The 24456-nt window shown below is 28.2% G+C and overlaps 1 protein-coding gene across 2 annotated transcripts in view; it reads right to left on the reverse strand.

The window, feature by feature from the left end:
• Nucleotides 1-24456, reverse strand: part of LOC142328696 (RING finger and SPRY domain-containing protein 1-like) — a 75528-nt gene that overhangs the window by 16768 nt on the left and 34304 nt on the right. Inside the window, exons 10-11 of one of the 2 annotated variants that reach the window (XR_012757332.1) lie at nt 23286-23390; nt 20308-20581 (exon numbers count right to left, since the gene is read on the reverse strand). Coding sequence is in view for 1 of the 2 variants with exons in the window: in XM_075372629.1 (XP_075228744.1) it covers nt 20491-20581; nt 23286-23390 (196 nt within the window). In the remaining variant the exon portion in view is untranslated. Of the gene's footprint in view, nt 1-20072; nt 20582-23285; nt 23391-24456 lie in introns of those variants that run through there. The other variant, XM_075372629.1, reaches the window with a different exon arrangement.

Below are 24456 nucleotides of genomic sequence, written 5' to 3' on the forward strand. Positions count from 1 at the left end.
AGAGAAACATTTTGAAATCAGTTCTGAAAAATAAAGCAACTTATTACAGATTATGCAAAAAAATATCATGACCATTAATGAAAATTATTATAAATCGTGTAATTTGAAGTAAAATAAAAATTTAATAATTAAAACTTCTGACAAAAATTCATAATTCATGGTGAAAAAGATATCCACGTTATAAATAATAATAAAAAAGAAAATTCAATACTTTTAAAAGAAAATACATGCCAATTTGAAAAACAAATTTTAAATTAAAAATATTTAGCATTTTTAGCATTTTAAAATATTTTTTTAGTTTTAACAGCCACTGGTCAGGCGGAAAATTGCTTATCATAATAAAATTAATTATTTAGCTAGATGTAGTTTAGCAAATATTAACAACAATCCAGTTTTTGGTAACTTAAATTTCTTAACTGCTTTCTGAAATAATATTATAAAGTCATAAATGCAGAAAGAAAAATTGTCTACTAACAATTTTATTTTTTTGAAAAACTTTGTCAAGATGTATGTATTTATAGCATATAATATAATTTAAAAAATATTTTAAAAATAACTTTTTTATTAATACGTGAACATTCTAATTTGTAAATAAAATTACATTAACAGATTAAATTAATAATAAGAAATAATTTTTTAAACACAATTAATGATAACTGAAATTAAAAACGACCACAAAAAAGCACAGCTTACTTTACTTTCAACTGAATACTTCAAATTATTCTACTACATTTTGTGTTTGTCTGATTTATTTATTATATATTTTTTTTTTAAATCAATAGTCAATATAATCACATGCATGTATACACAAAAATCATTACAGTATTATATTCAATATTAAAAATAAATACAATTTCAGAATATTCAACAACAAAATAAACAAATACATTAAAAAATAATAAAAACAACTTAAAATTTTCTGAAATCCTTTATAAAGTGAATTTAAGTTGCCTTCAAATTATACTTCTTAAATTTTTAAAATGGCTTATAATAAAGATAACTCAGAAAAAATATGTTTTATAATCTCTAGATATAGTCCTGGAGTTGGTAGACATTAATAACTGCTGTCATTCTGCTCCATGACTTGCCATTTAACTACCACTGACATGAAAGTGCTGAACAATATGCAAAACTAAAGCTCTTTAAAAAAAAATTCAAATTAGGTTGTTTACAGTAGTGTTCCTTTTAATTCATGTAATTAACACATTAGTCCAAAATTTTGAACAAACAGGTTCAGCTCTGAAAAAACCGAAAGTAATTTGAAAACCACTTCTATAGCAGATATTTGTGCTACCAGAATTGTTTTCATAAGAAAAACATTCGATTTATCATCATGCAGTCTAAGTTTCCAAAAAAATCCTAACCAAAAACTTACAACTTCATTTTTACGAGTTCATACATTGCAAGAATTCAAATTAAAGGATCATATAATTCAGTGAATGAATGATTTTAGGTTTTTTGTGGTTATTTGCTATTATAAAGTTTGTTTACTTTATTCTGATTACTGAACAAATATGATTATTGTAAAAAATTAAAAAAATAAATGAAAAGATTTTTGAATAGATTTATTTCTTAGATAAGTTTTTATATCAGGCCAAATGAAATCCTGTTTAGCTTCACCGGTATACACTGTACAGAAATGAGGCAACAAAGTGGTGCAGTGTATCATTAAATGAAGTTATAGACTATTTTGGGAATGATGAAGCCTTTGTAATAACTCTCAAAAGTACTTGTTACACTGCTATTTTGTAAACATTTCTTTGTTGTTGAAATTTATAGAAAAGAATGAAGGCAACTGTTTTCAACAAGAAAGGTTGATAGACAGCATGATTATCAGTGGCCAAAATACAGCTGGTACAAGCTCATTACTTAATAATTTCCAAGAATCATGACATTCTTTGATCTCCAAAGCTCTGTGGCAAGATATGTGTGATTTATTTTTAAAGATTTATCTAAAATCTAAAGTACAGTCTAATTCATTCGTTCTCAAAGTGGGTGATAACGCCCCCTTGAGGGCGCTGGAGGCTTTCAGGGGAGCGGTAGAAAGCCCACAGAAAATTGGGGGCTTTCAGGTGGTCTAGGAAGGCGATGGCTGATTAAAAAAAAGACAAAAATTATGTTTTCCTGATATTTCAAACCAAAATTTAATACCTAGTACACTAGTACAAAAAATTAAAGGGACATCTTTAATTTATGATAAAAAATGATTGTAATTTTGCAACCAAGAGGCTTAGAGAGACGAATAAAAAAAAATTAGCTGCAAAAGCCAATTTCGCACCTGTACCTAGCATCCTCATCGTCGTATTTGTCTGAACGTGGATTTAGTGCTGTAGCAACGTTGCCAACTAAAAAGAGAAATCGGCTGCGTGTTACCGAACGCGGCGACTTACGGCTGTTTTAAGTAAATTCGAGCCTGATATTAACAAACTCGTTGAATCATAACAGATTATCCTTCTCATTAATGTAAGTGTATTCTTTCAAGTGAAAGCTTTGTTTTAATTATTGTATTATTATACTGAACATGCTATCACTATTATTGTTAAATAACTATATAGATACAATTGTAATTTTTTTGAAAGCAATTTTAATAAAAATACTTCCAAATGTGATTAAATATGCGTTTTAATTGCTCTCATTTAATATGTAAGTTTCAACTCAGAAATAGGATATGCCACGTTTAAAAACAATAATTGCTAAGAGTGCATCTTAAAAACAGCAACTGCAGTTATTACTTTTTACAGATGGTAAATTTAAAAATTTTGGGAGCGCTAGAAAATTTTTGATTCTCAGAGTGGGCGGTGGGAGAAAAGGTTTGAGAATCAATGGTCTAATTGAACAACTACTGCCAAGGAACTGTAAACCAAGAATTCAGAGGAAAACTACAATTTCTATTAATATATAATACTAATCATAAAATATTTTCTTAAGAGAATATAAGAATGTATGCACAGAGATAAAGATTACCTGCAAAGTCTTAACATAAAAAAAAATAAATTTGAAGAAACCAATTTAAACATTTTTTTTTTTTTTTTTGTTAAATATCATGAACTTATTTCAAAAGTTTTCAGTTCTGGAAACTTCCTGTTTCTCTTGGATATTCTAAAGAGAAAAATTATCAACAAGCCAGTTAAATAAAATTATTAAAAAATTACTTTTAATATTAATCACTTAAGGTAACTACCTACATACTGCCTGGTTGATCTCTAAATAAAGTTTAATGCTGAGATCCAAGAAAAGTAATTAACTAAGTCAAACGGTTAAAAGCTGTAGATATATGTGTAAATATTCATAATTATATTCATCTATTACATTATGCACCACTAAAAAATTATCGACTATCGATTAGTGATTTATTTCACTGATTTATATATGATTAGTAAATAATTGACATATGATTTAATCAGATGCTTGGTCTAGTATTATGTTAATATTAGATGTTTTTATTATAACATCAATCTAACATGGTTATTAAAAACATATATACCTCTACTACAATGAATGATGACAGGCTATAAATAGAAACGCTCATTGGTGAAGGAAACTGAGTAACATGAAAGAAGCAAATTCCAAAAGTGAAGAAACGTTTTATTTTATCTCTCAATACTGACCCATTATTTCTTTAGCTGGATATGATACTGCTAAAGATGTCTGGGATAAGTTGAATCAAGTTTATGATCCACTAAAAACGTAGATTTATTGTGGCATCAGTTTCATAATATACAATGGGAGTCAGCAGGTGGTGTGCAGAATTATTTAGCAAAATTTGATGATATACTGACAAAAATGTGTTACTTGATAATCCAGTAGACAAAAATGATTTATGTGCTTGATTGTTGTTACTTTACCAAAAGATTTTGATTATATTTATGTCACTTGGCACAATTTACCTCAAGCAGAGAAACAAGGGCGAAATTACAAAATAAATGTCTGGATTATGAAATTCAATTGACAAATAAAGATGAAACAGAAGTGGCTGCAGTAAAGATATCAAAATCAAAATCTACTGTAAAGATTTAAAAAAAGGATAACTGAAGGTTGGTAATAAACAGGAAGTTTTGAAATAAAATGATCAAAAACGATGTTTCTCATGAGCAAATGTTCAATATTTATCACATGATTGTAAGATTGGTATAGTTTGTTTCAAATGTAAAAAAAATAGTCATTAATCAAATCTTTCTTCTAATCAAGATAAAAATAAAAATTATGTCATATCTCCTGAAAATCAAATAGAACAAAATATTAAAAAACATATTATGAGAGATCTGTATAAGTTTATTGATTATGATTTTATGCATCATTCAATTCCAGTTGACACTGAAAAATTGAATTAAGGCAAGTGATATATTGATAGTGGTTCCACACACTATGTAACAAATTGTTGTGACTAGTATGATAACTTTAAACCATTATAAGTATCAAACAAATGAATAGTGTTTGTAAAAAAATTAAAATAGAAGCTCTTGGTACTGGTCGCATAAATGTTAAAACTTTTAATGGTCAAGATTGGTTTGATCAATATTTTGAAGATGTGTGGTACTACCCAAATGAAATTTCCAATAGTCCTCAGTTAAAAAGGCTGGAAAAATAGGAATTGAACAATCGATTCAGAATAACAGAATATTATGAATTTTCCAGAGAAATGAAGTACCCATTGCTATACATATTTCTAATTATGATAATGAACTTTATTGGTTGGCATTGAGAATTGCTCATGAAGAAAAATCTTATGCTATTTCTGAAGTTACAGATAAACTGCAAAATTGGCATGAAAGATTTGGCAACCAAAATTAATGACAGGCAAAATTTTTTGAAGAATCATGAAATACCAGTACAAATGGGTAATGAATTTTGTGAAGGATATATATGCTTGGTAAATATAAACTCAGTTTTGGTGAGAGTTGAAAACTTAACCAGGAAAATTGATTTTTGCCGATATCTGTGGCCTGGTGGAAGACAATGATTAGAGTGGTTATCATTATTTTCTTGTTTTTAAAAATAATTACTCTAGTTTCAGAGTCACATATCTATTATGTAAAAAGGATGAAGTGAAAGAAAGATTAAAAAATTTCAAGAATAATGCATGACACCAATAACAATTATACAAGGATAATAATTTATACAAAGATATTTTTTATCAACCAACCAATGATGGTATGAGCTTAAAGGTGCAGAGATGTAGAGATTTTGATCAAAGATTTGTTTTTGTGACCGTGCCGAATTGTTTTAAAAAAATTATATATTTAAATTTAATATAGTCTTAGCTGCATAATATGTCTCGGATAATGTCAACAACTTATAATAATTAATTTGATGCTGAATGATGAATTTGAGCCTTTTATGTACAACTATGAATAGACAGAGTCAAGTAAAAAAATATTTAATTAGGTTTTCAATGGCGGGATGCAGAAGTAAGACTTCCAATAAGCCTCAAGGTAAAAGTTACGTCGTATAAAAGTATGGCTCAGTAGTGTGTAAAAATGTTTTTCATAAGTGATTTACAAACTAGAAAAAGGTAATTATGTAGGTGATGTCTTGATAATTTGTCCTGAACATGAATGAAGACAAACATAACCTCAAAAGTCAGTAATGAAAAATTAAGATTCAAATACAAAATTCATCAGGGCACAGATTAAGAAATACAAGTGTTCAAAAATTCAGCAAAATTTATCTAATAGTATACTCAACAGTTTGAATAAAATTCAAAATGATGTGACATTACTAGAGAATAATGAGTATCTGGACTCGCTTAAGACTGAAAATCTATTTTTACCACAACTGAATGAAGAGTTCAAGACAAAAACAATTTGTTGAGAGAAAAAATAAGTATAAATAACAAAGTAAAGCCATTATCATACACTTTGGTCATGAAAGAAGAGGCAATACAAAAAGGATTTATACAGAGCATTATTGTACAGCCTAAAAATCAAAAGAATAAAGAAAAAGCTTTGCAAAATATTATTGAAAATGAACAAAAAGAGGTTCCTTATTCAATGAAAAATGTCTTTGCAGAGAAAAATGCCAGCATTAATATAAACTGTATACATAAAAGACAGGATTTGCTCTTCTACTGAGCAAATCCTGTCTTACAAAATGGGTAAAAGTTACAAAGTAATGATTTACAATCTAAATTAAAAGTTATCAACATTCGAAATAATGTGGATCAACAGGAACTGGAGGAAGATATTAATAAGAGAAATTTTAATCAGTTCAGTGGAAATTGTACAGTATTACATATATATCAAAACAAAAATGGTTTGCAGTGTGCTATCATAGTATCTTCTAAGTTATACACACAAGTAAATAAAAAATAACAATTCTATTTAGATTGGTCATCAGAGATATCATGCTTATGATGATTTAAATTTTATGCCATGTCCTACCTGTGGTAGAACAGATCACAGTAAGAAAAAGTGCAAAAATCCTACTATGTGCATTTGCTGTGGTGGCAAAAAAAATACTCTTACTTGTACAGGTGAACAATTTTGCTGCTTTAACTGTATATATGTTAATAATGAGGTCCATAAAAATAGAGATACCAATCATCTTTCTACAGATATGGTAAACTGTGAAAGATTAAAACTAAAAATTAAGTATTGCATTTCTAACAGTGACTACTCTATCTATCCGGATATTTCAAGATCATCACCAGCATAGGCAGATATATCAATTCATCTTCTTTTACGATAGATATTACAGAAACTTAAAATATGTGATAAATAACTATATTATATCTATTTTTAATATTTATGTTAAGTGAAGATTTGAATTTTGATTCCGTAGTAAAATATGAATTGATTCACAACAATATTGATAATTTTAATTGTAGTAATATCACTCACAATGGTACTGTTGTAATGCATGTAAATAATTGCAGAATAAAAAAAAACTTTAGTTCACTGGAAGTATTAATAGCAAGTTTTTTAAGGAAACCTGACATATTAATTTGTACTAAAACATAACAACTCTCAAATGCCTCTTATTTTTAACAAAAAAGGTATAATATTTATTGCAATAATAGTCAGGTGAATAAAGTTAATGGTGCTTTACTGTAAGTAAATGAGAAAATCAAATTCAAGTAAAAAAATATGGTAATTTGTTGATTATAAGTCCATTAATTAATACTTATGTCCAAGAAGATACTAAAATAAGTGTATTTATTAATCTCATGACATTACTAAAAAGGAATTTATCAAAAATATTTCATTTTTTATACTTACAAAAAAGAAAGTATCACAATCACTTTTTAGCTGGCAACTTTAATATGGATTTATTGAAATTGAATAATGAAAGTAAAATTTTTCTTAATAATTTTCTCGGGCACAAATGTCTTCCGATGTTTTACAGCCCAACAAGATATAATTCTGAAGGTGGTGGTACTTGCATAGATAATTCTGAAAATCTAAAAGCTAAGATTCTTTATGAAAAATCTAAAAGCTTGAGGGTTCAATAACATAAAAATTAAAACCTTATTGACCATGAACCAATTTTTATCAATATTGAGGCTAACAAAAAAAAAAATTATGCAAGAAACTAACATCAAACTCAAAAAACTAAATCTCAAACTACTTTTAAGATCGTGTGAACAGTAAAACTGGGCCTTATCATAAATTCCTAACATTAACAAGCCTTAAATGCTTTTTTAAGCAAATTACATATGCTATTCCCAAAAAAACCAGTTTAGAGAAGAAAAAAACCGAAACAAAAAGGATAAACCTAGAAAAACAGGAACACATATATAGTATTGTTAAATCTATTAAAACAAATGACATATTTTACAAATATTTGAAAAAGAGCCCTCAAATGTTGAACTAAAATGAAAGTATGTTAAGCATACAAAAATTGTATAAAATTATTGATTTAGCTATGCTGAAATATGATAGTTAATTTGTAAATAAGATAGGAAAGGATAACAAAAAATCTTGGAATTTTGTTAAGAATGAAATAAGTGCTATGACTAAAAGTCAGCAGAAAATTGATTTTTTGAAGTCTGACTCTGAAGTTAGTTATTCTAAAGATGACAGTAATACAGCTCTCATTTTAATGAATATTTTTAAAAAGTAGATGAGAATCTAGCTGGTAATTTCAGAAATAATGTCACCATTGAAGAGTGTGCCAAAAATTGTTCTTATAATACTAACTTTAATTTTTGGACCCTACTAGTCCATATGAAGTCATGAAAATAATACATTTTCTTAAATATAAATCAGGTGGATTGTGGATGGTATACATACAAGCGTTAATATAAAAAATAAGAAACATTATTTGTTATCCACAGGTCAATATTTTCAACAAGTGTATTCAAAATGGTTATTGTCCGTCTCAGTTCAAAACCACAGAAGTTATTCCAATTCATAAAGCTGGGACTAAAGATAATGTATCTAATTACAGACCATACACTTATATCAAATTTTACAAAAATTTTTGAAAAGATATAGTTTATCTTTATTTTATATTTAGTTTATATCTTTAAAGATATAGTTTTAGATTGAATATTTTTTTTACTAAACGTAAGATAATATCTGTATGGTAGTAATGGCTTTCGTAAAGAGGTAGGCTGTAATTAACCAATTCCTTACATAACGTGACTATATTTACAGTAAACTAGATGAGGTTAAAACAGTAATCATGACCTTCCTTGACTTAGCCAAAGCTTTCAATACCATACACTGTAGGATTTTATTGGCAAAGTTATATAGATATGGAGTGAGAGGTTCAGCTTGTAATTTACTAGGAAGTTATTTAACTGACAGATCTCAGGTTGTTAAAATTAATAAATTTAAAAGTGATTCGAATCACTTTTGAAAAATTAATAGAGTGCCTTAAAGATACTTGGACCATTGTTATTTTTAATATTTATTAATGATCTATTGGATTTGTCAAGTGAAGATGTCGTTTCTTATGCAGACAAACAATTGCTTTATGTTCAAAAAAACAATGAGCGATACAGATTTTTCAGTGAAGAGAATTGTTTATTATGACCAAGTGGTTAACTAATAACCAGTTAATGCTGAACATTGACAAAACAGTGTATATTTCTTTTGCAAATCATTTAGATACATGTATAATTTTAAAGGACATCAGAAGTTATAATAAACCTATAAAACAGGTTACTAGCACCAAATATTTAGGGTTAACTATGTCCTTAAAATGTACAGAACAAGTAAGCAATATAGCGAAAAAAATATGGTGCCTTTTGTTTATCTTTGCAATACTTTATAAATTGTTAAATACTAAAGCTTTATTAACTATATATTTTGGACTTTTTAATAGTGTTGCAAGTTATGATATAATAGCATGGGGACCTGCTTACTACAATGCATTAGCACTCATATCAATATTTAAGGAAAATGATAATGACATCAAAATGGTACTACATCATGATCAAACTTACAATTTACGAGTTTTATTGTATAACTACAATAATTTGAAACAAATGCATAACTTGTCTAGTAGCACAATAAGAAACAAATCTATTGCTTTACAATTTATTAGATTCGTAGTGGGCAAAAAAAGACTTGTACAATGCTACAAAAATGTTTAATAGCTTTTCAAACAACTTGAAATTATTAAATACAAATAAAAATATACTTAAATCTAAACTGCAAAGGTGACTATTAATAAATAAATAGAATGATACAAGAAAAGATTTCTTTTATATTTGTAACAAATGATAATTTTTATAAGGTTAATTTTTGGTTAAATTTGAGTTATATGAACTTCGGATATACAATATGGCTGGGAAGTCACCGTACCCCTAAAGTTAACGAAAAATACGAGTTAGGATATGTGTTTAGAACAAACAGTATTTTTGTTGGAACGGTTGGCTATATAATATTTTTTTTTGGTTAAGACCATTATGTTTTCTATTTTTATTTTTAATTCTACATCCAGGCTTGTGCACAGGTTTTATAAACCTCATATGAGTTCCAGTGCACCTATGTATGTATAATAGAAGAATTTATACGTGTGTATTGGAATACTGTAATTATGTATGTGTATTAAACATTTTTTCTGCTTGATGAAATTTACTGCAGAAACTCAAAAGTTTGTGCGTAAGAATATAAAATGTAATTTTTGTAGCATTTGAAAAATGCCATGTCTGACCAGGATTCAAAACCAGGACCTCCAGATGAAATGAATAAGTAAAACAGTGAAAACACAAGCTGGACTGATTATAAAAGAATTACATACTGATGGAGGAAGAGAATTTGATAAAAATGATGTAAGAATGTATGCTGAGACTATTAGACTAAAATATTCAATTAATTATAGTTCCTTACAATCCACAACAAAATGGAACTCCTGAACATGAAAATAGGATTATGTGGGAGATGGCATGTTCATGGCCTCATCAGCTAATCATCTACTGAAGTTTTATGGAGTAAATCTGTGCTTGCTGCAATATATACATTAAATAGTACTGCACCAACAAAAATTAAAGGAAAATCACCCATAGAACTATTTTTAAATAAGAATTATATTCACCATTTGAATATTTTTGGCACAGAATCTTTTGTATGGTTACCCCAACATAAATGAAAGAAATCTGATGTAAAATCTACTAAAGGATATATTGTTGGTTATGCCGATTGTGATTATCAAATTTACTTTCCTTAAGAAAAATCTATTTGTATTTCTAGAGATGTAAAATTGAGAGATAAATTTTCATAGAAACTAAAGAAAATTAATATCAATAAACGAATACAAGTTTCAAGTGAAAGTACAAATGAAAGTGGTTTGCCAAATTCAAATGATATACAGTATGGCTGGGAAGTCACCGTACCCCTAAAGTTAACAAAAAATATGAGTTAGGATATGTGTTTAGAACAAACAGTATTTTTGTTGGGAACAGTTGGCAACAGTTTTTTACATCACACACTCTGAGTAAACTACACTTGTGCTAAAATGGCTGACATGAGCAGTTACAGCATTGAGGAACAGTTAGTGACAAGTGTATGGGTTCATGAACGACAACATACAAGTCAAACAATGTTGGCTTGGGAAAAATATGCATTTGAATTAGGCAATGTTAAAGATAGACCGCAGAGTGGACAAAAGTTAACACGATTAGAAACATATACTGCTGTTGCAGTTTCCATTAAAATCTACCCAGATCCCCAATGAAATCTACTTGTAAACAGTCAGCTAAACTTAGTATACCACAGACGACAATGCAACACCATATGAAAAAGGACTTGAAAGTTACGCTATTTTGTCTGATGTTCATCAGTGAACTGTCAGATGCAGACATGAAACATTGCACTCCATTTCTGTCGGGCTTTATTAGAAAAATTCTCTGTTGCAGTGCACCATGGAAAGGTGCTTTTTACTGATGAATGTACAATCTATTGCAGTTTGTGTGCCAAAATTCTGTTATTATGGGCAAAAGAAAATCCTTATTATGCGACAAGAATTGGAAAGAAATCCACCGCATGTCATATGGGCTGGAATGACAGCTCATCATTTGTTTGGTCCTTATTTTTCTGACAGGCCAGTGAATTCACAAAGTTATTTAGAGATGTTGGAGGCATGTTTAATACCACAGCTTCAAGAGAAGGATCTCATGGAACGAGTATGATTGCAGCAGGAAGGACCACCTATACATTTCGCTCTATCAGTCTGCATGTTTCTGAATGAAAAATTTCCAGGACGTTGGATTGGCTGCAGCAGTCCAGTATCACCAGCTCAGTTATCATGGCCACCATGAAGTCCTGATGTCACCACACCAATTTCATAATTTATATTTGTTTAAAATTTATTATTTTATACCTAATATTTCACAATTTTAGGTATTTGAGAATGAGAGTAATTAAAAAAATTCAGCTACTGTGAGTGAATTAAAAATAAAAGAGGCTAATGAGATGTTATAATTAAAAATGATTAATTAGGTGCTAAAATTATACCAAAGCTAATTAGATGTTTTATTATAACATGGATCTAACAAAAAGCAATTAATTATTCAATCATTAACTGTACTTTAAGATACACACAAGGTCAATTAATAGTTAAAGACATAAACAAACTGACAAAAAATATAAAGAAAATTTTTACTTTTTAAGTTAACATTATTTATTTATTGTTGTCATTGCAGTGGTAGTTGTGGTAGCCAAGTCTTTTCGACACATACTGCGGTTGAAGAGACTTGCATTTGTTTATTTCTTTATATCACTTCTTATCTTGATACTAAAGCTATGAATAAAGCATGTTTTAATTCCATAAAAGACAACTTTTCAGGTGTGCAAGACACAAAAATTCAATAAAAATATTTTACCAGTTAGACTATGAATCAATCTGTTCATGCATTCAGCATAAATGTCAATGAAATTTCCTCATTTAGTCCTTTTGCTTCTTCCACAGTCAGCCAAGTGACAATTAAGAGTAACAAATGTTTTAAAATCTAAAAATGACATTCTTTTCAAATATGTATGTTTCAATAAGAAAAGACTTTTTTTTATAAGTTACAACAACCTGAAAGTAGATATGTTAAATAACGCCTTGCAATAAACGAACTAGATCAATTTATAAAAATTTAATTTAATAGAAATCCTATTAATTTTACAAGTGATTGTAAAACCAAATTCTATTGATAAACTCTTTTTTTTTAATAAACAGGGAAATATATTTATCAGCTCGATAATGGCTCATATTAAATACAATTAATTTGCTTTATTAAAATAGTTGATGTGATTAAGTGTATGATAAAATAATAATAATTAAAAAAAAACAGAACAAAAACAAAATATCTTACTCATTTTGTTTAATAGCAACAATAAATGCATGAGTGTGAAGCAATAAATTTATACTTGTTCAACGTTTTATGTACAGCAACTCTTGTTATGCCATTTTACATCAACAAACCTAATGAAAATTTTCCTTACTGACATACCTGCTGCAGCATTTATTTTTATTACACAACAATTGTTACTTCACAGACTTATTACTTATTAAATCATTATTTAAATTTTATTCTTCCAATTAATATAACACAGAAATTGACTTTACATGAGTCATAAATACTTGATGCATTTTACTCTGATTTTGACAGCATAATCACATGTGATTTACTGCGACAATGCTAATGAACAAGTAAGGAATTTACTATTGATATTAGGAATGATAATTTTGTTTCTCACAAGAACAATATTAGAATATAAGGTATTAAAAAAAATCATTTTATATTACTTTATTATAATTTTTTTATATTTTTTTAATTGTTCTTTTTGTAAAACTCTGGCATTTTTATACTTTTAAAAACTTAGAAATTTTTTCAAAATAAATATAAATCAAAATACATTCTTATGTTATAAAATAAAAATAAATTTTATTCCAATTATTTGGTCAATGGTGTGTAAAAAACTAAAGCTAAATAACATACACCATTGTAAAGTTGTAATTTCTATTGAAAACAAACAATAATTATAAAAAATTTTAATACCTTTTACAAATTTCAGAATCAATTAATAAAAATTCCCAGCTATTGTCTGGCAGCAAGTTATTAAAGTTTCAAATGAAGTAATAATCGTTAATGTCCAACATAGCTGTAATTTTATACGGAAAACAGTACTAGTAAAATTTTATAAACTTCAATTTTAATGTAATTAGCAATAATACAAATTAAAGTATTGCTAGGAAATTCTGGATATAATTTCTAAGAGAATTTACTTATTTACACTTGAGTTTGCTTTTAATATTACTTGAATGGCTTCTGGTTAAATATGATAGTAGGAAAAGATTTATGTTTTTAGTAGAGTATTAGCAAATAAATTGACCACATTGCAATTACTCATATGAAAAGTGTTAAACATATATTGTCAGCTGGGTACACAGGAATTAACCAACATTAGGTTTTTTTTTTAAGAAAATGTCTGCACTCTATATAAAATTGCTCAGCTACAAGTTCACAACAGGATATTTATGGAATGATATACACAATAAGCAGCAAGTAATTGTTGAAAAAATTTAATGCACAATTCATAAGTTAAAAATTCTATTGTCAAAAACAAGATCACTCTATTATTAAAAATTACAATTATAGAGTGATAAGATGGGTCCCTAAGCTGTTGATACTGCATCACAAAAATCAGTGATGCTTCCCCAATCACCAACCAACTGACACCAAAAATACTAAAAAAAGACTGGCTGATAAGCATTTCCACACCTGGCTTAAGGAGCTGGTTTTTCACCATGAATCTGACCGGTTTGATTCATTCAAAGAAGCTCTACCAGGGTAAATGTTTCCAAAGAAAATAGCGAGTGAAAAATTTACATTCAGTATTGTCTTTAATGTCAAAACAGTGCAATGTTTGCTACTGTAGGTTTAGTAAAAAGGTAGGCCAAGTACATAATTTTAAACAGAGATTTAAAACTACTGATTATTTTTAGTTTCATTATGAAATTACTATACAACACATTAAATAATAATAACAATGGTCGTATCTTTAATTACTGAATGGCCCAAGCATTATATAATACTTTTATTGATATTGATTTTGGATGTATGTAACAAATTTTTTTTTAAACATGAGTTGAGAACAATTAATCATCTTCAATTTCAAACTTTCATTAATTTAATTTACACACATGTATAAACAAATGCGCTCATACATGCACATATGTGTATGTGCACGTCTGTGCATACACACACACACACACACACAAATACAATTTACTATGTTTAATATTAATAAATATAATTATGCTAATATTTACGGAGAACTGTACTTCACCTGTAGCTAGATTTTAAAAACATTATTTAATATTCTACTGTACATTTATTCTATAAACTATTCTCCTTCACATCCTTATTATTAAAATTAAAAGATTTTTCAATCCAAAAAAACATGTTTAGCATTAAATTTCTCTCATGAGATACATAAACGTATCAATTATTATTATTATTATTATAATATCAACTTTATTCAAGTATTTTTTATACACCACATTTTACCAGCTAGCTGTCAGTTAACATCTATCATTTGTACTGTTATCATAGATTTACTATTACATAACAATAAAGAAAAAATAAGACCCAAAAAAAAAAAATATATTAATTTACAATAAAGAATAATAGTAAAATAAATAATTAACTTGTAAACTAACAGTGAAAAAACCTTTTAACATAATTTTCCGTAAATATTATATATAAAATAAAAATGGCATCCAGTTTTGCTAAATTAAAAGAAGAGGGTTATACATTCATTAGAGCTGCCTTGAATAAAAGAACTGTTTATATTTATTGTCAACATCACTAAAAAGATATATGTTAATTGTATACTTAGGTAATTTTTTTAATAATAAAATCTAAAAACAATAAAACAATTTTAAGTATATGTTTTGATGGTATAGTGACCATAATATTACTGTAACAAACAAAATAAGTAAGTCTGTTTTAAACAAAGAGCACCTATAACAAAAAATGGAATTACTTAAGGTAATACTATAAAAAAAGCTCTTAAAATCTAACTATAAATTGATGAAATGAGAATATTAACATTAAAAGTAAAATTCATTGCATTTTCAAATAATACTATTAAGAAGTCACACTTGAGTGAGACTCCATGAACACACGTGAATATGTTGAGTGAGAAATAGTATGAAACAAAAACCAATGGTAATGAATAATGATAATGTTTAATTATGCTACTGTTTCAAGTATTTTTTTTTTTTTAAGAAGATAAATATTTAGAAAATTATATAAATTTAAAAAACTGAGATGTTTGTAAATTAAAAATAATATTAAAAAAAATAAATAACACAAATTTTCTCATCATTAACCCGTACTATCACAGGTAGGTAAAAATTACACATAGGGAAATTTGTGTTGGTGAACCTGATGGTTGGGCAGACAAAAAGACCCCGTGTAAATTCGTGTCAGTTATTCCTGGCCATAGTGCCGAAGTGTTTACTTACCGTCAAGTTTCTTTGAAAGCCAGGTAACCCTTCTTTGTAAACACACCTGGTAAAAATTACCCACATGTTACAAAGCCCAGGGGATGGAAGGTAATTTTAACCTACATGTGCCCCAGAGTCGTATAAGTAGTGGGTAGCTTTTACCATTCTTTGACTAACCCTTTTTTGTTGACTCTGTTACAATAATATTTATATCGAGAGATTGTTTATATACCTATCACTTCATTATTAACATGTATATTAGTCGTTTCTCTAAATCTTTTATGTTTTCTTTTCTAATATTAGATGGATACTTCTAAAGATATAAGGAAGAATATTTACCATATGGATGATCCTGGATTTGCAGAGACAGTGAGAAAGCTTTTAGTGGCATATATAGAAGATGAAGTGTATGAGACTGAAGTTGATGATTGTGTAAGTATAATTTTTTAGTTACAATTATTTTCAAATACCATTTTTTTATTTTCCCTCACTTTTTCTTGCACAAAAATAAATAAAACATTGTTTTGTTTTTTTTTTTTTATTTTACCTGGCCAAGAGTCAACCAGAAACACCTATTCCTGGTCCACTAATTTCTGATGACAGCAAAGAAGATCCAAATTATTCATCTCCTCTGTCCAAATTAGAAAATGAAGATTCAAGTGAGGACTACAAGGATAATAAAGAGGAGGCTGCAGCTCAGGAACATAATGCAGTAAGAACCTTCCCAAGATGAATCCATGCTCTGATGCACCTTGTTTTTATGTTGGAGTAAACGGAAAGGAGTGGTGTGCTGAAGAACCATCCAGGAGGGGTAGGCCACCCACTTAGAACATCATAAATCTTCGCATGCTGCCAGGACTTATTCATTATGCTAAAGAAGCTCTGGGAGATTCGCCTACAGAACTAAAAGTTTGGGACCAATTTTTTTCTCCAAATATTATGGGAAGAAATTTTTAAGTATATAAACCTCCATTTCACATTCGTTAGAGCACGTTTGGGAGAAAAAGCTTTGAGCTACCGCAAGGACTTATCCCAATCAAAACTGAACGCTTTTATGGGCATACTGGTGCTTTTGTCCATCACCAAGTTCAAACGTTAAAAAAGCAGATCACTTTTCAGTAAAGATGTAACTGGGCATCCTATTTTTAGAGCAGCTATTGTGTTAACAGTTTCACAGCTATAAAAGAGGCCTTATGGTTTGATAATCCTTAAACACGAACAACTTGAAAGTCTACAAATTTAGCTCCCCCATATCTAATACTATTTTCCATTCTGATAGGCAACTGTCAAAAAATGTACATTCCTAGCAAACATTGTACAGTCAACAAAATTCTTTAGCAATTTAGAGGAAAAAGTCCGTTTACTGTCTATATGCCAAATAAACCGGCAAAGTACGGTATCAAACTAGTAAATCTAATGGAGGCAAAAACGTCTGACTTATACAACTCCTACATTTATAAGGGGAGAGGCTCAGACAGCAAAACTGTCTCCTGAAGAGAACGTTCCCTACTCAGGCCTTACTTCAAGCTTCAAAGCCAATCCACGGTACAAATAGAAACATAACTGCCGACAATTATTTCAGCTCCACTCAAGCTGTTGAAAAGCTGAGAAAGCAAGGACTCACCTAAGTTAGCATCCTCAAAAAAAAAAAAAACCACAAACAAAAGGGATATATCCCCCAAATTTCAAATTTCTGGTTACTTGTCGGCAGCAGCCTTTGAATGACAAGCTTTATGGTTTTTCATATGGTTGTCCTTCTTGTATCAAGTACGCACAGTAGCAGTGGAATTGATGAAGAAACAGGCAAACCAGAGATTATAGCCTTCTACAACAGAACAAAAGGGGGATGGATGGATACTTTGGATTTCCATTGCAGTGTGTACTCCCCACAAATAAAAGACATTTCCTGGCCATTGTGGGTACTGAGTGCATGATAGCCATAACTACGGTTAACTCTTTCATTAGTACATCAGTGTTTTGTAGACAATGATGTGCAAACAAGAAATATTTTCATAAAAAAACTAGCCATACAAATGACGTTTTTGTTCCTCTTTGAGCGGCTCCAAAACCTAAAAATCTCTAATGAACTTAGGAGCCTGATTAAAATATCAATCACTCTTGAGTGTACAGCAAGAGGAACAGAAGAGATAGAAATTGCTGGTACTTCATCTACAATTGCCAGTGATAAACTGGAGAAAAGAAAGAACTGTTCTATATGTTCATATACAAAACACAGGAAAACTAACAGCCCGTGTGTATGGAATGTTCCAGAAAATGATGCATCAATTGTGATAAAGATTTAGTTTTAAAACTTCATAATCTGTATTACAAAAATAATCAGAAAATGCTTTATAAAGTGGTTTTATTTTATTGAAGACTGTTGTGTTATTTAGTTGTGAATACTGTTCTACATGTAATTAGAAAGCTCTTTTTTTATTCATTGAAATCTATTTTGAAATCTGATATGTAGTTATAAGTAGTCCTAATTTTATTAAATGTAATTTGAATATGTAATATATTTTATTTTGAGCTCTTTTGAAGGGTGTTAGAGTATAAAATATCTGTACCAGATATTGTGCAAAATATATATTTCATATTACTCTATTTTTATTTATTTATGTGCAATACACAATGATAAAGACCTTTTCTAACAGTTTTAAATGAATATCTAAACTTTACTAGAAAAGAAATTTAAAAATGAACATGTAGGTTATTTTTACCTACATGTGACCTAGGTTCAAAAGTTTCACCTGTGACAGAACGGGTTAAATAAAAATACAAAAATCATAAACTACATTAAATTAACAAAAATTTATAAATGTAATAATTCAATTAATACAAGATTACTGCTTAAAAAACACAATTTATAGTTCTACCACTAAAAACAACTTTATCACTCCTTATTATTATTCTTTAGACTAATAAATTAAACTAAGAACTTCTGCGTAATAGTTAAGAAATAATCTCAACCCTTCATCAATAAAATTTTTTAAAATATTCATTATACATATTATCCGACTAATATTATGTATAACTTCAAATGCATATAAATTGTTTCAAATGTAATATTTTATAACATGCAAAAATATTTTCATAAAATAAGTTTTTTTGAAAACATATCAAGTGTAAAAATATCAACAGAGGAAATAAAAAGCATCATTTCTTAAGAAAAAATAAAAAGACTGCAGGAAACAAGATACGTTTTTTTTTTAAATGTGTAATTAATTTAGATGGAGTTTAATGAAACAAAGAATATAAACTTGTGTATTGTTCGATTGTATCACAACACTTTATTTAGAAAAAATCATAAAAATTTTTGCTTTAATTTTACATTTTTGCATAAAAGAATTAAAAAGTAATTTTATTTACTTTTATCATTCACACCTAACAAGGTGAAGATTAATAAAAATATATATTTATTTTTTAAAACCTTTTTTTTTTTTTAAATTTAAGTGTTTCATGAAGTTTAACTACTTAAATATATCTAAGGATTCTCTGAATGGATAGCAATTATGTATTAAGTTATTTATTCAACATTATTGAGCTCAGAGACCACAAAAAATTATTAGTAATAAAAACAAACCAATCTCTGCAGAAAATTCATATTTCCCACATGACAAATAAATAAGTACAAATAAAAATTTAATTAAATTTTTAAATAAACTAATAATTAACTGAAAATCTATAAAAGTAGTTAGTTGAAAAGTGCTCCAAAAATCATGCAAGATCTGATATTCATAACACATGGGTAAGGCTATTTGGATCATATATACAACTTTTCAATCATTTATACTTTGATTTCAACAAATAATAACGTCACAATTAAAACACACAATCTTATCATTGTGTAACTTCATAAAAATTATTTTCACTTTTGAAACAACAAGTAAATCTAAATGCAACAGTAATAAAGCAAACGTTCCTGCCCTAATCTCACTATTTTTACTTTAATTAAAATAACAATCTTTTTAAGTACAAGTTACATATATCCTCCTCAAAATAAATAAATCAGATACATCAAATACATATTGTATCTAACATGAATATAGTAAAGAGTACTTAAAATCACACAAACAAAAAATTTATTTTTCTTCTATGTATGCATATAAACATATATATATATATATATATATATATATATTACTTACTGAAATTAAAATAATATTCTGTTCTAGGTGGTTTATTTAATAAAATTTAAATATATGTATAAAGATAAATAAGAAAAATAATTTTTTTAAAATATATGTACATCTAAATTCATCTACCTTTTAAAAGCTGATATGATAAAGAAAAATTTGTGCTATTTTCTTTTTAAATTATTTTGAATAACATATTTAATAAAATAAACTAAGAAATTAATAAATATTAAACAATTAATTAAGTAATCATTATATATAGGTATATGTATACATTTACCACAAATGCAAATCAATGCCTTTTTTTCACAGCCGACATTATAAGAAGAATGACTCGCTGAAAATCAACCGAAACATTAAAGTATTTATCACCGAATTAAAATGGCACACCATTCATCAAATAGTACATTCACTGTAAATCATCATTATTATATCACGACATACTATCACAATCATCGGTTTGTCAAGTAGTCTCTTCTTGCTCCATTTTTAAGATCGCTGCCCGACAAATTGGACATTCAGTTAATAATAATGAACATCTTTCACAGAACCCTCTGAAAAAAAAAACAATTCAATTAGTTCACTTTCAAAATAAATACAACAGAATAAATTTTATGAGGCGTGCTTTTAAGTAAGAGGCATGCTTTCCATGTATTATTGTGGAGAAACAAAATTCCAGTAAGTTAGCTTCCTGCGCCTTTTGTTTTGAATTGAACATCTAAGTTTTGTAAGCACTTCACAGTATGTATTGGCATTAACAGTTCTTTCATGTTCAAGAAATTCAATCAGCAATATCCCTTCAGCATCTCAGAAAACCATAGTCATAAGCTTTTCCATTGAACTTTCTTGCTTAAGCCTTTTGGGCTTCAATGAATGCTGTCATTGCATTGACTGCTGCTTTGTCTCAACATTTGAATGATATCCACATTTCATCACCAGTAACAACTCAAAAATGTTTGAGCTGCAGCAAGATGTTTTTTGCTTTGTGTGTTTCTATCAACATTTTTGGTATTCATCTGGAACACAACTGTAACCCAGTTTTTCAGAAAATAATAGATAATAGTCATACTGATCGGAAAACAAAAGTAAATTCAACCGATAATTGAGAAACAAAAAGCCTTCTGTTTTCAACATTTTCAGTCAATTCATCTGTGATAAGTTAGGCAACCACTACATTCTTCGTCGTGAAAATTCGTTCTTCCTCTACAAAACAAACACCAATGGCGAACTTTACCTTCGCACAAAATACTGCGTTCATAAACATAGACAATTTCTCTATGAATATCAGCAGCAGTTTTGTTTTTCGCCAATATATAACGAATTACTGATCACACTTCACAATTTGCAGCATTATTTACTGTAGCACTCATTTTGGCCTGGCTATAAATAGTAACTAATACAAATAACATTAAACTATTGTTGCAAACAGATGATTGTTGATATAAATAAGCATGCTACATTAGTGCCATCAAATTCCACTGCATCTAATGGCAGCAAATTGAAAACGGCCCTTACTTAAAAAAACACACCTCGTATATGTATAAAGTAAGCTGTTTCTAAACACTGCTGCAGTGATCCATTTTTATTCAGTTGACTAGTCTCTACATACTTCATTTGTTTATAATGTTCAAGAAAACTGAGAAACCTGCTATACGTGAAATTTAATCTGTGATCCACCTTTCTTGAATGCAAGGAACATTATACCAGTTAAAATTTACAATTAGATTTGCAAAGTTTAAGGAGAAAATTAAATCAGTGATTCTATGGTACAGAGAAAAGTGTGACTTTAATGAAGGACACGATAACGTGCGCAATGATGAATGAAGAGGTAACCATCTCTGAGGAGGTGAACGAAAAGAGTTTTGTTACAGATAATTTTGGATTATCCTTATGTATTTTTTGACATTAAATCCAAAATATGTGCACAGGGCTTCACTTTTTTGGTAATTGTCAATCTTAACAAATGAACATATTTAAAACAATTAATTTTCTCTATTAATACTAAACACAATAGTTTGGAAGAGTGATATGACTAATATGGTATTACATTCTATGAAATGATATCAGTACTAACTGTTTAGTAACTCACTCCTTATAGGAAAATGGATTTATCGTTTAATTAATAATACCGTTTATTAATAACATCATTACTGATATAGTCATTTCAGTCACTATTTTTACTGTGGAATAATACAGATCAGAAAATCAGTTCTGTTCTAGCTTCATGCAAATACCATGGCAAGTTTGGTCTTTTGTTTTATTCCTACTTTTTCTGATACAGACATGTATTGGTTATGTTGTGCTTCATACAGATTGTTTTTTTTTTTTTTTGTATTATTAGTAATTTATATAAAAATTCCTTACAGTTATCCTAACAATTTTGTGGTAAATTAACTTTTATACCTCAAAGAAGAAATATTATTCCTTCTGGAAACCAAAATAAAGGTTTTTCAGGAAAAGTGAGGGAAAATCAAACAAGGAATACTTCTTGAACAACAGATAAATAAGTTAATGAAGAATTTAGTCTTTGAGAGGAATTTGAATGAATCTAAGAAAGAAGCACTAGTATCATTTCAACATACTTCTAAAAAGAAGGCTGAGAGCCAAATAGAATCAGAGAGTGAACTTCTGACAAACTGTAAAAAAAAAAAAAAAAACTGAAAGCAATCTGTTAATTGGTGGTCAGAAAAACAGTGGGTGTAAAAAAGCAAGTTCACAGACAAACCAAATTTAAAAAAATCAATTGATCAAATGCAATGGTCTAGTGCCATATGCATTACGATGGGTGTGTAGCAGAGATCTTTAGCTCCTCTTAACTGAAGGAAGTAATTGATCTTGATTTATATTTTATGGTGGTTTGGGTAAGATTATGTTAAATATTTGTTCAATATTTGCAGTAATCTAATGACAAATGTGAAAGACATTTTAAAAAACACGTTTTCTTACAATGCAAAGTATTCTTACAAAATTTTATCAAAAATATTATGTTTGGAAGAAGTTGGTAAAATTTATTGTGCAAAGATGATGAATTATAACAACATAAAATGGTGATTCATTATAGTGACATTTTCTGACAACTATACTTGATGGGTAAGGGATGCAGTACTACAACATAAGTGAAGTAGTACTATGTTTACATATGTGCACATGCGCTAATTTGGAGGAGGTGAAGCTCTCAATACATGTGGAAGCAATTGTCCAGTATCATAAATTAATAAAAAAACATTTAAATAATTAACACACAAATAAATAACTTACTTGTGTCCACAAGGCCTAAGTATTATTTTTGATGTATTATCAAAACAAATAGTGCAAGAGTCTTCTTTAACACTCATCTGACGTAACTCTTGAAGTAAAAGATGCCTATAAAATAGCAAAATATAACTTGCATTACACAACACATTTTACAAGATATTAATCAAATTTTATCATAAATTGAAAACATAAACTTTACTTCATTCTCGTCTATTATAATATGCCTGTTTTTCTGTATCATAACAGAATTCCAAAAGTAATTATAATAAAATAGAAAAATTGTGTAAATTTTTACTGTTTTTCAAAATTATTTTTATTGGATTCAATAATTTACAAATATTAATATTTAAATATTAAAATAAAGGAACTTTGAATAAGTCAATTACAATCATTTACTAGAAATTAGTACTTACTAACTAGCACTTCATTTATTTTATTAAGATTGTTATCAGAAATCAGACCAAAGTAAATAAAATTAATGATAAAAACAAACAGTATGTGCTTAACTATATAACATAAAATGTTGAAAATTCCTTTTTCAAAGCTTAAATTAATCTACTTATGCTTAATCTACACTGCTTTATAAACTTAAAAACTATATATATCCCTTAACACATTGAGCGCTAATGACAAAACACGTAATATTGAATGAGCTCTATCAAGGAACTGATTAAGTCAAATGACACATTGATGAGTGAGTTAAATGTATACAATATTTTATACTGCTGTTTTTTGAGCTCAGGTAAAAATGGCTTGAGTGTTGTGCTACCACTCAGAAAAATTTTTCAATGCTATTGTTAAACTGTGATTATCTCCCCTGGCAATTAAAAAATTTTTTTCAATGTACTCATTTTTTCCTTACAGTTTCTGTATTTCTTGTGATTATTTAAAGTTTATTAATGTTTTTTTTTTACAAAAAAAATATTAAAATAATATAAAGTATTAGATATTGAAATAAAATAAAAATAACAATATTACTTTGACCGTGGCTAACTACCCAGTCGAAAGAAAAATCTTAAATGGTGTAAGAAGTTTGTAATCCCCACCTTCCATAAGACTCAACAATAGCTTCTTCCTATATAAAAAAAAGGTTTCCCACCTCCAATAGTCTTTACATGAATACCATATATCTGTAATAACATCCCTGGTTCTTACCTACTCTGAACTTCAATCA

This window comes from Lycorma delicatula, chromosome 8 (assembly GCF_047948215.1).
Source record: "Lycorma delicatula isolate Av1 chromosome 8, ASM4794821v1, whole genome shotgun sequence".
Lineage (NCBI taxonomy): Eukaryota > Metazoa > Arthropoda > Insecta > Hemiptera > Fulgoridae > Lycorma > Lycorma delicatula.